Source organism: Calypte anna, chromosome 17 (genome assembly GCF_003957555.1).
Source record: "Calypte anna isolate BGI_N300 chromosome 17, bCalAnn1_v1.p, whole genome shotgun sequence".
Classification (NCBI taxonomy): domain Eukaryota; kingdom Metazoa; phylum Chordata; class Aves; order Apodiformes; family Trochilidae; genus Calypte; species Calypte anna.
The window spans coordinates 2,440,459-2,455,100 of record NC_044262.1 but is presented as its reverse complement, the minus strand read 5'-3'; the positions used below and the strand labels follow the sequence as shown (position 1 = coordinate 2,455,100).

Sequence of the window (14,642 nt, the reverse complement as noted above, 5' to 3'; positions counted from 1 at the left end):
AAACAGTCCCTGCACTCTTCCTTACAGTGAATAGAGACATAGCTGCATCTCTTACTTTATAGAGCTCACTTCGTTATTGCTGTAACCTTGAGTCCACTACTTGCTCCACGTCACATCCAGCTCATTTAAAAGCAAACACAAACCTGTTACAGCAGTTGGCATTACCCCTCTGGCCCAGGTTTCCCTGAATGGTGGCCATGATGCCTGTTTTCAGCCATCCAGACTACTCCGAGCAAGCAGGAGATACACAAAGCCAAAGACACCACATCCCAGAGCTCTCAGCCAAACAGCACCCACTTGGGCAACTTCTCATAACCTCACATGAGTCTTATGTCAGGTGTCTGATGCAAAACCCTAGGGCTCTGCTGGTTGCCCTGTTGAAGAGTACAGGCCAGCCAGGCAGGGATTAGGGGCAGAAACTGGCTTTGAACATTTGGGGAAGGTATTTTTCAGGTGGTTTTTTTTTTTTTTTTTTTCCAGGTCTGGTCCCTTTATAATTATGTCCTTTTAATCTGGAATAGTATTAAAAGGCCTTTGCCAGAGCAGTCCCTGTTGTCTGTAGTGTGTGTAGTAGCAGCACCTTCTACATTCCCACTTTGTCTTCCCAAGCAAATCGAGAAGCACCAGCACTTCTGGGAGAAGTTACTATCTCACAAACTATAATAACCTCTAGTGAGGAAAACTAAGCATTTCAAACAAGATACTAAAGGCCAGACCTTCTCGTGTTAGTGACTCCAGGACCATAGGGCAGACAAAGGCAATATGCTGATCTGACCCCTGATGCCAAATGACACCTGCACAGCCAGAAAAAAACCATGGAAGTTCAGACACAGTTCACCTGAATAGTTATAATCCCTATAAGGTTAAATTATCTTGTGAAACACATACATTTCATGAGAATAAGAAAAAGAATTGGAGAGACAAGAAAGATAAATGTAATGAACAAACAAGACAAGTGTGGGTAACTCCTATCCTTCTTACTTTCATTCTTTACTCCTTTTTTTCTGGCTAGACCACATCCACTAAGGTAGAGATTTCCAGCCACTTACTGTCCAGAAACAGTCACTCACTACTAGCTTGCCATGGGTAATAGTACATACCATTACTACTGCCATGAAAATATTTCTAGGCTCTTCACAATAGCTTACTCTTTCTCAACTTTAATCATCTATTTCCCTTCTCCATCTCTGTGTCTTTGGTCTCAGAAGAGCTCAGTGGCACTTGGCTTCTCCAAGATCAGGGTCCTTAAGGAATATATGATAAAACCAGGCTTGTATGAGCCAAGATAACTTGGGTAAGAGAGACTCACCGACTGATTATCATCATCTTCACACTTGATCCGGCACTCGCTGTTGAACTGGAAGCCATTAGAGCACTGGTAGAGCCCATGGAACTTGGAAGGTGGAGGATCACAGGTAACAGGCACGCAAGCGCCCGGCAGCCACGTGCCATCTTGTGTGCACTGGATCTTAAAGGCTCGCCTTGTTGTGGAACAAATCAACAGGACCATTTAGTGAGTGGCTGAGTCAGCTAAGACCAAGAGCCCCTAAAACCTCTGGGCTCTGCTAGCAGGTTGCGGGGAATGGGTGTGCTTGAGCTTTTAACACTTAGAGATCAAGTTGTGGATCTGCGTCATGAGGTCTTCATGCAAAAATAATTATTATTTGCAAGAGCAACATCAAGCTGCCCAGCCTAAACTCCTCTTTTGGCTTTGGACACATCTCTGAAAAACTCCACTTCCCAGGCTCGTGGGCTGTGGTTGGTTTGAAGTGGGTTTGTGCAGAGTCAGAAGTATACAATAGCTCTAACCCTTTCCTGCAGAGTTTCAAAGGGGACTCCCCAGGCTGCATATCAAAGGGGAGTTTCTAAGGTAAGGTCTGTTTTTTGAGCACTGGTTTAGTATTTTCAAAGCAACCTAAGTGAGCTAGGTGCCTAAATCCCCTTGAAACTGCACAGCTACCTACATGAAGGAATTGCTCAGTGATATTTCCTAGAACCCATCTTTTCCCCAAAAAGTATTTTAACTCATAGCTTTCTGAATCATGCTGACTGCATGACGTTACTCTTTCACGTACTTTCTTGCTTTTCTGGAGGATCCAGGGACATGGTAACCTGGTTTGCATTTGTACTTGCAAAAAGAGCCCACTTTGTGCTTATCTTCTCGGCAACGAATGGTCTGGAGATCAGCATTAGGGACGACGGAGGGTGCTCGACACATCAGCTCACACAGGGCCTCTGGAAAGGACCACAGCCCATCCTCCATGCAGGTCAGGTTGCTGTTGTTTCCTGAGAAGAACAGTGAGCAAAGTTAACAATGTTCAGCAGGAGTTGTGGTGGTTTTTTTTTCCAAATGTCATTACACTCATAATACCTCAAAAGCCACCTCAGTTGTTTTGACAAATTCAACCGTGTATGTCCTATGCATTTTCTCTTTCTAGATGATGGCATTAAATCATTAAGGAATCTGTTTTCAGCTGACAGGCTGACAGTGCTTATTTCAGGAACTGCTATAGCACTGGGGAAACTGCACTGGCTTTGTAATCTTTTCTATTACTCTTCCTTATTTTGTTCTTCTCTGAAAGGAAGCTTTGCTTCATACATCAAACCCCTCCTCTCCAAAGGCAGGGCATTAACAGCGCGTTTGGTGCCATCATATTCTTCATTCTGCTTCTGTGTTATATCTTTTCCCTGAATCTTTCCTTTTTATTTCAATTCTGAGCCTTTTGGAGCAGCATCTGATAGTATTAGAGTCACTACTCCAACACAATGAGGAGCCATTCTCAGCTGGGGACTCACGGTCTTTGGGGACTACTGTGATAAATACGATTCATAATACTCATTACAGACTTATTTTCCTTTGGAAGCTTTCTTGGCCAGCACCTCAAAGGTAAAATAGATCTATTTGCTTCTGCTATGACCTACTTGACTTCAGAAGGTTAAGCTGAAAGTAGCCTAGTCTCAGTGTATTTTACATTCTTTGATATTTTATATTGTATGTTGAAAAGGAATCAGCTTTTCCTAAAAACAAAGCACACCTATGAGCCACTAACCCTTCAAAAATCCCTAATACTCTATTGAAATCCCTCAGCATTGCTCAAGGAACTCTTCTCAAGCCACAAGGCATATTTTCAGGAGTAAGCCAGCTTTGGAGTTATCCAAACTAACACAGACAAACTGCTAACCCCAGAGCACTGCCATCTCTCCAAGAGGAAAGGAAGGGATTTGGGGAATGAGGCTGGAATTCAAAGAAGAAGAAAACAAAAGGCTCTGGAGGGCTCAGGAAGGTATGTGGAGGAGCCCTCCTGCCCTACCCACAAAGATAAGAGAAGCTGCATTATATCAGCCCTGGCTTTCTCTCTCCCCTCCCCAACTGCAGATGATTGCAGAGGTATTTTGTGCAGAAGGGAGCTCTTTTCTAGAGCACCCGCATGCTCCTCTGCTCTGACTCATGCAGCAGCTCTGCAGAGCAGCCCTGGTGATATCATACTTGCCACTGCAAAATGATAAGCTGTGACATTACCACCAGTGGCTGTCATGACGTCAGTGATTGAATTAAGCATGAGTCATTCCAACACCACTCTCCAGAAGCTCAGTGGCAACATCTATTAGTCATTCCCCAGGGCTGTACACCAAATGGTGTCTTTAGCTCACAGACTTTCTGGACAAAAGTGATGCCACACATCAGAACTGAATCCCCTTGACCTGGGGGTTGGTTATCATCCCTCCAGTTACCCTGCTGGAGTCATTCACCAAAGCTCTTGTTGCTCATGATGAATAGCATTATTTTCACTGCCCTGTCCAAGAAATTCCAGGCACTTTGAATGGAAAACACCTCTTGTTGAAGATGACTCTCTGAACAGAAAAAGGGAATTCTTTGCTAAGAATCTCCCCTTTGAGTAGTCTTAACTTTCACTAAGTGTTGGCTGCTTCTGCTTACCCTTCTCAGTCAGACTTAAAATAATTAAGGGATCTGGAGAAATCAACATATTCTTTCACTGAAGTCAAGAACACTTTCCATGCCACCTCTGGGATTTGCTAGGAATCCTAGCAGAAAAGGTGATACCACATGTATACAAAAAGCCTACACAGCATTTGTACCTGAGTTGGCAATTGCAGCGAAGATTGCTCCACTGTAAGATGACAAGTTAATTTGGCTCTAATGTTCCTTCAAATTAACAATGATTCTTTTCTTGTTTCCTGAGGGCCAGATCAAAAAGGGTAATATGCCAGTGAGCAGAAGAGTTGATGGTGCTGAGATGACGATGAGAACGCCAGCAGAAAAGCAGCAGGGAAGAAGATGGGAAAGAAAATGAAAGAAGGCAGCAGAATGTGTTATTTATAAGATAAATAAATAAAGAAATTTGTAGAGAGTCCCAGACAAGAAGAGGAGAGAAAAATCAGAGGTAGAGAAAGTGTAGAAAAGGAGAGAGGTGATGGCTGGATTAGAAAAATGGTGATGGAGGACTACACCACTGGGACGTGGGACTTCTCAGTCTTCTCCTGCCTTTCCAAATACATAGAGGAAGCATAGAGGGGAGATGGACACAGAAAACAGAGAAGGCATGGGAAAGAAGATGAGAGAGTTTAATTGGTTTATCCCCATGACTTTTCCATGTTTTGGTTGTATGGAAGCAATATTCACTGTCATTACTGCCTGGCCAGTCGTGATCAAGGAAAGGTCAAAGGAAGGTAATAGAAAGATGCAAAGAAACTTAACTTCTAATATAAATAAACCTTCCCATAGAGTCTCATAGTTCTTCATACTTAAAATATCATGAATAATTCTAAAACAACAGCAACAGTGATACATTACTAGGAGCAGGCTATGTTAGCCATGAAGCTATCCCCAGATCACTGCATAGACACTATCCAATACCTTTGAGAAGAGCAGGAGGTCGGCAAGTGAAGGAGCATTTCTTGCCAAAGGTGGTCCCCTCGCTGCAGTTGAAGGTGGCTGGGTAGACATGATACTGGTCTGGGACACCACAGTCCACTGGCTCACAGGTCACCTGCTTGTTCCACTTTCCATCATTGCAAGTCATGGTGATGCTGGACTCCATCTGGAAAAAGACACATGCCTAGAGCCACCACAGTCATCAAGGGAGAGATTGAAACCATTTCAAGCCTAATAACAGCCATTATTTTGGCTCACAATTTAAACAAAACCAGTCCTGATCAGTACCATCATTGGGCCAGCAACTACTTCAAATCACTAAGGTCCCACAAGAAAAAGTGTCAGAACACCAGGATATATTTCTGTCACCTCTGGGCTGAGACACCAAAGTGATCAGTATAGAGTAGAACATGACATAATCTGAACTCTTGTCTGCATCAACTCCTGAAACAAGCTGGGAACCTGCTGCTCTGCCTAGGGTCAGAAAGGAGCTGTTTGGAGCTGACAGCTATCCCCAGTCCCTGTCCCCTTTGCAGTGATGCATCCACTCCCATAGGAACCCAATGTACTTAGGAGGAGTCAGACTCATTCTTGGGTTTGAAGCAGAAGCCAACACAACACGGACCCATTTGGCAATTCCATCCAAGGGTCTCCTCCTAGGTGTCACCCTCAGACTGGAGTAATAAGAGAGGTGGCCTGGGCCACATTAACACTGTGTTCAAATACTGACAGTTGCTGTTGTGACTTCTACTATGCAAGTGTCCAGAAAGTCAAATTACATCAAGGTCCTGCTGCTGTGGAACTGGGAACAGACTTATTCCTGGACAAGTCTGCAAAGGACAAACCCAAGACCATGGTGCCCATACATTCACTTGGCACTTAGAGTTAGTCAGTCCTAACTCTACCATCATAGTTACAGAGAAGCTACACTTCTGTGGACTTAAGGAATAATCCAAACAATGCAGCAGGTTGAAATGTTCAGGTGCTATGAAGAGAGTAAAAAAAAGGGGGAGGTAAAGGAGACACCCATCCAAAGCTAAGCTGAAGTCTATTTGCTTCATATTTACTGGGTGACCAAAGGGCAAACAGATGTTGGCAATGAGAAGCAAATAAGCAACATATCCACTATTTAAATAAGAGAAATTGTTAAAAACTAGAAGAAAAGAATCTAAAAGTAGGACTCATCCCTCCACACCAGAATAGAGGGAAAGAAGAAAAAGAAATGTGAGAAAACATGAGAAGGGGAAGATACCAGCAAGGAATCCAACCAAGCTGTACAGCAGCTCTCCTCTGCCTCCAGGGAATATTTTATTCAGGGCTGGTAGGTTCACAGGAGATCTGCACTGCCGACCATTGATCTGGGTTTATAAAAGGAAGGGGAATTTTTCTAGCACACATCAAAGGGACCTGGATTCCCTTTTTGCAAAAACACCCTAATGGTTTCAACAGAAGTTCAGACCTGTCTCCCTTTGATATATGGTTGCATTCAGAATGGAAAAAGCAGTCCCAGAGCTGAGAAACTGGACACTTCCCAAGCGGGCACACAACCCCTTTTCTAGACCATGGAGTTTATTTAAACAGGGAGCACTGCTGATGGAAAAAAATGCCTCTTCTACACATTTAGAGTAGTACATTCTAGGATTCTCAGAGCACTCAGGTGAAGTAACACCCTGTGCTCCCATTCCACAACATTTTACTCCCCAGTGGCTATTCACTGTGCCTTTTTTTTCTTATCAGAATATCTGCACCATTAAAAAGTATGTATTCTGTGGGCAGTTGGTGACCTGAAGATGCCTGTGCTTCCAGGAAGCAGTGGTGTGATGGCCATAGGAGAAGAAGGGCTAATTCAGCATATTTCTGTGTCTCTATCACACATTCACACAGTAGCATCATCACCACATTTGCACCCCGGGCTGGGCTGCTGCAGCCTGCAACAAAGCTCCCATTTCCTTCAGCTTATGCTATCATCAAATAACACTCAAACAACACTGGGCACCTCAACAGCAGGAGGCTAAATCCATCCACGAATGTCAAGGGCTACCCAAAAGCCAATGAAAAAGATATGGGTCGTGCACTGCATCTTGGTGGGTCCATGGGAAGCTTCTTCAGTGATTGTAGATTTAACTCCAGGAATTCAGTTATGAGTGTTGGTGTGATCTAGTTTAGGAATAGATGATTATTCCTACTAGCTGATCTGGCTGCTGAGACAAAGTATAGTGCACAAGGGAGTCTCTTTAATGACAAGGTTGCACACCAGATGTATCTCTTCAGAGCAGCAAATTAACTGAAAATTCAGAATCTGGAATATAGCACAAACATTTAAACAGAAGCAGTACCCGTGGATGACAGTCACCCATACGGAAAACGTGCAAGAACGTTTGCCCAAGCTAACACTTGAAACAGGATTTCAGCTGCAGCAATGGTCTTTGTAAGGAGAAAGCTTCAGGATACTACAGCCTGCTGGAAACACAGTGTGCCCTCTTGGTTACCCCTTCTTGGAAGGGATCCCTCACTAGACCTATACCCTCACTGTGCTTTATTTCTGCCCCTGTTCTAGCCCTTGATGTGAAAAATAAAAAACAAAACACCCAAGCCTCGTCATATTTTCATCTCTGGGTTTTTCCCTATGGTATTTTCCCAAGAAAAACACTAGCTAAATCTGAAGGAGTCACCTTCTTCCAGACCCATATGACTTCTCCTCTTCCTGGCACACTGGCAAGGCCATCCCCATGCAGAGGAGCTGTGCCCATGTGGGTAAGAGCCTGGCTTCTCAGCTTTTTCCAGTAATTTGTTCCACACTTTGTATGATGGAAGCTGAGGTTTCCAAGGTCAGACATAATAATGGCACATTTTAGAGCATGTCTATCATGTCATCACTTCAAGCAATTGAAGCACATGCATTTCTGCAGCAGAACATAACAAGAGAACATTTCCAGCAATGGAGACAAAGACTGCTGGCTTTGATTGAAAGCACAGAGGAAAACTTTAACGGGGAAACTATTGCAGATGGCACCCACCAGCTTTCAGCCTCTCTCTCTTGCAATGTCACATCTGAAGGTGGGATCATTGCAGAACAGGACTCCAGGCTGCTGAGCAGGAGTCTGACTCTCCCCAGCACCACTCTGCCCCTCGGGGCTCTTTTCAATTGACAGCCTGAGACTTGGGAGCAGGCGCTGGGACTTTGTGGCAGCTTTTGCATCTCCCACCCCAAGCCTGAGCAGGCATGTGCCTGTTTTGCCTGTCTGATCTGACAAGGTCACCCATCTCACAGCAGTCCATACGAAGCACTTGGCTTTCTCATCTGGTTTATTAGCTGTCACTTTGGGCTGCTTTGACTGGCATCACAGCAACCGCTTCCCTTCATGTCCTGCCTTCCAAAAGAGACACAAGGAGGGAGGGTGGGTGAGGAGGAGAAAAGAGGTGGGGGGGGGGAATGGAAAGGGCCTCCAAAGATACAGTGTGCAGTACAGTGAAGAGGATGCAAACTTAAACAAATTTGGTGCCAGAAAGATTTGTTTCTTGGGACTTTTAAGAGCCTGAGAGAATTCATGTCTCCTTCCTGCCGCCCAAGATCCCAGCCAGCTCCTTCTTCAAGCGATGCTTCACGTGTGAAGTTTCCTCTTCTTAAAAATGAACAGCTGTGCCCTCCCCTCTAAGTATTCTTCCACTTCTGCCCACTACTGTGCCTCTAATTGAACCCACATGAGCCGCGTTTTCTTTTCCTGGCATGATTGATGATGCCTTTGCACAACATTAGGGAGCTGCTGGGTTTTAAATAACACCTCTTGACCAGAGCAGCAGTGGTGGTAGCTTCAAGGAGAGATGACAACAAGTAACTGAATGAGCTGAGCTTTCAGCAAAGGACAAGGGGGGGTGAGGGGGGGAAACAGGGAAAGACAAAGGGGGAAAAGAGGGACAAGAGAAGAAAGGGCAATGGAGTTGTCAGGGGGGTGGGACGAAAGGAAAGGAAAACATTCGGAGATCTTTGTGAGAAAGATACATGAAGGATTTTGCTCCATCGTTATGCAAACTCTTTGTTGTTGTTGCTGCTAAAGTCTCTAAATGAGGCTGAGAGTGAGTCCAAGAGTCTGTAAACAACTCGAGGTTTTTATTCTCAAACAGTAAACAGTTTCTACTGCACATAGTGCTGATGGTTTTCAGGATTTGGTGATTTTATGGAGTTTTAGCAGAATCTGGAAATGGGAGCTTCTCAGAAAGCAGAGATGAATGGATTTTTTGCCTTAAGGCTGATTAAAATGGTGGCTTCAGAAGACACAGAGGCCAGAAAGTGCAAAAACTTTTAAGAAAATTTTCAAAGACCCCTTAGATGTAAGATTGATTTGAAATGTGACTTGTGCCCCTGCATCTCTGAGGTGCTTTTGAAAATTTTGCTTTTAATTCTCTGTTCACTTTTTTTTTTTTTTTTCTGCCTTTTGGTGAAATATGGAAGACAAATGTAGTTCAGATGTTAAACGAGGGTGTTTTCACAATTCTGTCAAGCATCTTCATCACCATGCAGTGGTCATGGGCCACTGATGTTCAGTCTGCTCTTTGAGCAAAGGCACCTCACCTCAGTCTTCTTCCTACCCAAGAACATGAAACAACAGCTAGCACTAAGTTCCTTTCCTTCCTCCTCTTCCTCGTGCAATTCCTCCACACTGACATTAAACGAGAAAAAAATATTTCTAGACCCTTAAAGAAACTGAACAAGCAAAACAACCAAGTGACAACAGTGAAACAACCAAGAGCTTTGTGCAAGGTTCCTCAATCCCAGCAGAAATCCTCTCTGCCCATAGATAACAACCCCCATGCCCTACCCTCATCTGCTTGTGAACAGAAGAGGAGCTGAAGTTCAGAAACACATGTAGAAGCAGCACAATGAAATTCAATACAACACAACATGAGGAATCCAAGCCACAGATTCTGGACTTTCTTGGATAATTCATGTCTTGCTTACATGTTCCACAAGTTCTGGCCTGAAGCATTTGACACAAAGAAATAAAACAAGATGATAGTGAAAGAAACTGTCCGTTCCTTTTCAACAGATCTCTGAAGCACATGAATAAACTTTAAAGCACGTGTTTAATATGCTTAGCTGAACGTGGATGTCTTTGAGATGCTTCACTCCTTCCCTGAGCTGAACAGGGAATGCACAGCAGTGAGCAAAACAAAGCCATTGGCCTCAGGGGTTTTATCAGTGGAAAAAAGAAGATGAAGTGCAATAGCAGAGCAGGGTGAGAGGAAACGTGTTGTAATAGGCAGTGAATCACATTGGTGAGGGGTGCTAAAATCCTCTGCTTCTGTCATATGAGTCTGATCAAGGATCTGAAACCAAACTTTGCAGAGCAAGACCATCTACAGTTGGCTGAGCCTCCCCAAAAGGTACTTCTTGAGTTTAAATAACACAGCGCTGGGGAAACATGTTTAGGCTGTTTTATTTGGTCTGGGATTCCTGTGTGCTCAATGTACAGAGCCCTTCCAACAATTTCCAGGTTCAGCCATCCAGGCTCATCTGAGAACTTGTTTTCTGCTCTGTAAAAATGCTCAGCTGGAGCTGGGATTCTGGTGCTGATGCCAATTAGGATGGAAGAGGCCCAGCTTGCGGGGTCCTGTATTTGTTTTGTAATTGAGTTGAAAGGGCTGACTCATTCACCTCCACTCTGTCTCCCCCCTCTGCAAGCTGCTGAAGAACACAGTATTTCACAGACAGGTTGGGAGGGCAGCTGCCTGCCCCTCTCAGCCCTCCCCAGCCCCAAATGTACATGCTGCCCCCACAACACAGGAGAAGGTGATGGGGAAACCACCCCCACACCATGCTTATAGGATCTGGCAGCTCTTAGAGGTAAGAGCACTAACTACAGTAACTGCCCTGCACCCACAGCTTCCCTGCACCCTGCTCTCAAGGCCATGTCAAGGCTGAACCATGTTCACCTCCCCCTGCACAAAGGACCTGCATTATTTTAAAGAAACATGCAGCTCTTGGAGTGAGGGGTAGGTTTGCAGTGCTTTGTTTGGAAGCAAAAACCTTTGGGTGTTTTTTCCACCTCCTTGGTACTGTGAATTTCTGCAGCGTCAGGGTGTGGTTGGGAACAGATGGGACTGAAACACTGCAAAGGAGTTAAGACATAGTTAGCCTCAACCCCAGGAAAAAAATTAAATATTTTGCCCAGAAACTGGTTGTGCAAAAAGCCAAACAAACTACCACTGAAAAAACAACCCAAGAAACACTGTTTGGCTGAGCTAAACCAGCAAGATCAGAGAAGGCCTGAACACACAATTAAACCTTTTGAGTTAAAATTTTCTAAATTTCTAAACGTCTGAGTCTTCCTCAGGAGGAAAAGTCAGCACCTCTTCCTACAGAATCAGATGGCTCCTATTCTGGTGAGAAGTATTTGGATAAGGCTTCACCACAAGGCTGAGCTGAGATTTTGGCATCGAAGCTGGCTTGTTCTCCCATTTCTCCCCATCTTTGCTCCTCCCTTTCTCACGCAAAATCACAGCAGAACAAACCTGGTTCTTTAGGAGCTCATCATCTCGCTGGACTTGCAAGATGTAACCTGTCTTGCAGCTGACATTGCAATGGGCACCATTGTACCATCCACCCCCTGTGCAGCTCAGCACCGCGTTCTCGATCTCCAGCTTTTGGCAGTCGGTGGCCTCGCAGGTGTAGTGGACACAGCTGGGTGGGAGACAAAAAGAAGTGGTCTTTTTATTCAATGCATTTCATGAATTCCACAAGAGTGTGGCTGACAGACTCCTCACTTGCCAAGCACACAGGTTGCACATTTAAGCCAATTTATGTTATGTTATGTCTCTGGACATAACATAGTCTAGTTATGCCTTCTGAAGAACAGGGACAGTGGCAATGGTAATAGCAAGGAAAGAAAATTACAGGTCTTGTGGCAAAAAGGAAGAGTCTGACAATTCTGCAGAATTACTTTCTCTTCTTCAAGGTTCATCAAGGAGAAACAACAGGAGAAACCACACTGTGGCCTTCCTATTCCTGCACGAACATGCATTCACCCATCCCACAAAAGCACTCTCCCTCCAAAAGCAGGGCTTACCCATTTGAAATCTTGACTGAATTCAGGAGTTTCTGATATTGCCAGTGATAAGTGTGCATATGTGTATGTGTGAGGAGGGGTTGCTGCAATAGACACTCTTATCTTGGAGAAACTCGATTGAAATCAACACATTAATTTTACTCCACTTCACAAGGAACACCAAACATCAGCTGTGTAGCTGTGTTGATAAGCTCTTATCAAGCTCAGCAGCCTGCTGTCATTTCAGATCTTTCCAGTTGCTGTCCTGCCATCCATAAAATGTTTCCCTGGATGGAAACTCTCTGCTCTCCCTACTGTGAATTATTGTAACATTTAGCACAACATGTAAAGAGAGGTTTCTGGTTTATTTTTGTATACACAGAGATATCTGGCTGACATAAAATCTTTCACCATCTCCCATGACCTGAGTCAAACGTCTCAGCACATGTTCAAATGTGAGTAGGGAGCAGCTCGTCAGCTAAAGGGCAACAAAAATGCTGTTTTCAAGCATGTGTAAAGACAAAATTAAGGGGTTAAGGATTTCTACAATTGAGATGAAATCTAAAATTAATTTAAATTAAATACAGTGAAATAAATTCTGAGGAGGGAAAACTTTGACACATATGACCAGCTACGTGGGTAGGGAAGAACCTGAACCACAGAAAGTTATAATAAGAAGGAAAACCAACGCATCAATATGTATATTTTGAAATGTATTACAAGCAAGATACTCACATCTCATAAAAAAGGGTTAACAGCCACCAGAAGCCCATCCTCCTTAGTGAGCACAGGACTTAGCATGTGCATGGTGTTTTGCTGTGTTTAACGCACCGTGCAGACATTATCTAATTAATTTTCATGACACCCCTGTGAGACACCTGGGCTGGTATTGTTATCCCCATGTTACTGATTGAGTAGCACATCTGCACATGTCTCTACTGAGCTCTAGATCAAATTAAACGACAGCATTATGTCCTTTTACAACTTATTTCTCTGTCCCAGGCTAGAGCTATATGGGAAGTGCCCACTGTTTGTAATTTAAGGTTTCTTGTTCATTGGCAGCCCTTCCCTGGAGTGTGATGAGCCATAAACAATTTCCACATTCAGAAAGATCTTATTTCCTCATTGTGCACAAAGTATTGATGCTGACAGGACTGAGGAAGGAGAATTCCACCCTACTGGCCAGCTCTATACCCTTGTATGCAACAAACAGCACCCTGTCTCTCAGCACTGGGGCTGTGATCCTCATTACTTCTGCAGAAAGGATGATCCTCTGCCAGAGCTGACCTACACCAAGTGATCCAGCCTTCAGCACGATACCTCCCACCCATAACCAAAGGTTTCACACATCTTTTCCAGTCACTGTAACTCACAGCCTGACACAGAAATTGAAACTGCCATTGATTTCACCTATCAATAAGGCTGTTGATGAGATGGTGGAAGAACAAACAGACAGCATAACCTAGTTCCCAGGTGGTCTTCTGCAGAGAAAGGAGGTGAGGAGGACAGCCATGAGCAATTGCCCTGTAAATGCCCAACATGAATCCCCCAGGAGCGTGAACCACAGACCTAACTCTGTTCAGGCAGCAGCCCCTGGGCACCCTCACAGGCTGCAGGTCTCTGAGCAGAGCAGCACCTCAGTGCTGACCTCACTGCTGACCTCACAGCAATGCTGCCTAAGTCACCAATTAACATCAGCAAGAATATCTGAACACTGATGGGGAGTGAGAACACAGATGACGGATGATGTCTTCTTGAAACCCTCCCTACATGTTCCAGCCACACATACCCAGGCAGGCTGCTGGCCACTGCTCCCCTCCCTCTCCAGAGGATGCAACACAAGCTCCTCCTGTGCCAGGGCTCCAGTGACAAGGATGTTGACTCATTGAGGAAAAAAAAGGGAGCACCATTGCCAAGCCATTCTCAAAAGGACAGACTGTGAACCTCAACTGCCCGTTGCAAAACTCCTGCAAAATCTGAAAACCCTTTTTTTGCTCTACAGTGGGAAAAATTAAAAAATAGCAGACCTAATCCATTTAATATATTATGTGAATCAATGTGCTACACATCAGTGTAGCACTGAATTCAGCCTCAAATGGCTTCAGAAGGAAGGAGAAGTCTAACAAAACCTTTGCAATTTGCACCAAGGGAAATCTGGAGGAACATCACCACGGCCAGTGGCATCACTTTTCATTTCCATCAGTGTAAAAGAGAAAAAGAATCTGGTTTCTTGAGTTCATATTAGGACACCAGATGAACAAGCCTGGGCTTAGAAGTCCTACAGAACTGAAACACCACAGACAAAGGCATTAAGAAACACTTATTGTGATGTTCTTCTCTGTTTACAAGTCCCCTTGTGGTCTTCTTAAATGGCCAGGGAACATTTTTAGCCACCCCCTCCAGGCTCCAGATTATACCTTGGTTAGCAGATCATCTGGGCAGCTCTCTCTGTCTGTAACTCTATATGAATAACTTCAGTGACAAACAATACAGACATTCACTTTTTGTAAAAAACAACCACTGCCACCAAATGTTTCCAATTTAAATACTTCTGGTTCTCTAGCTACTGCTTCCAATTTGGTATCAGCTACTGAATCCAAATGAATTTTGAAGTCACCATCCTGAACTGAGTTCTGCAAATGCAGAATTAAGGAGGAGAAATTAATATCTCCAAGTAGGAAGTTTAGACAAAGAACCCATCACAT

At 44.2% G+C, this 14,642-nt stretch overlaps 1 protein-coding gene across 1 annotated transcript in view; it reads right to left on the bottom strand.

Annotated features, from left to right (window-relative positions):
• Nucleotides 1–14,642, bottom strand: part of PAPPA (pappalysin 1) — a 174,176-nt gene that overhangs the window by 28,195 nt on the left and 131,339 nt on the right. Inside the window, 4 exon segments of the mRNA XM_008499328.2 lie at nt 1,310–1,481; nt 2,076–2,286; nt 4,877–5,060; nt 11,405–11,573. Of these exon segments, the coding sequence (XP_008497550.2) occupies nt 1,310–1,481; nt 2,076–2,286; nt 4,877–5,060; nt 11,405–11,573 (736 nt within the window).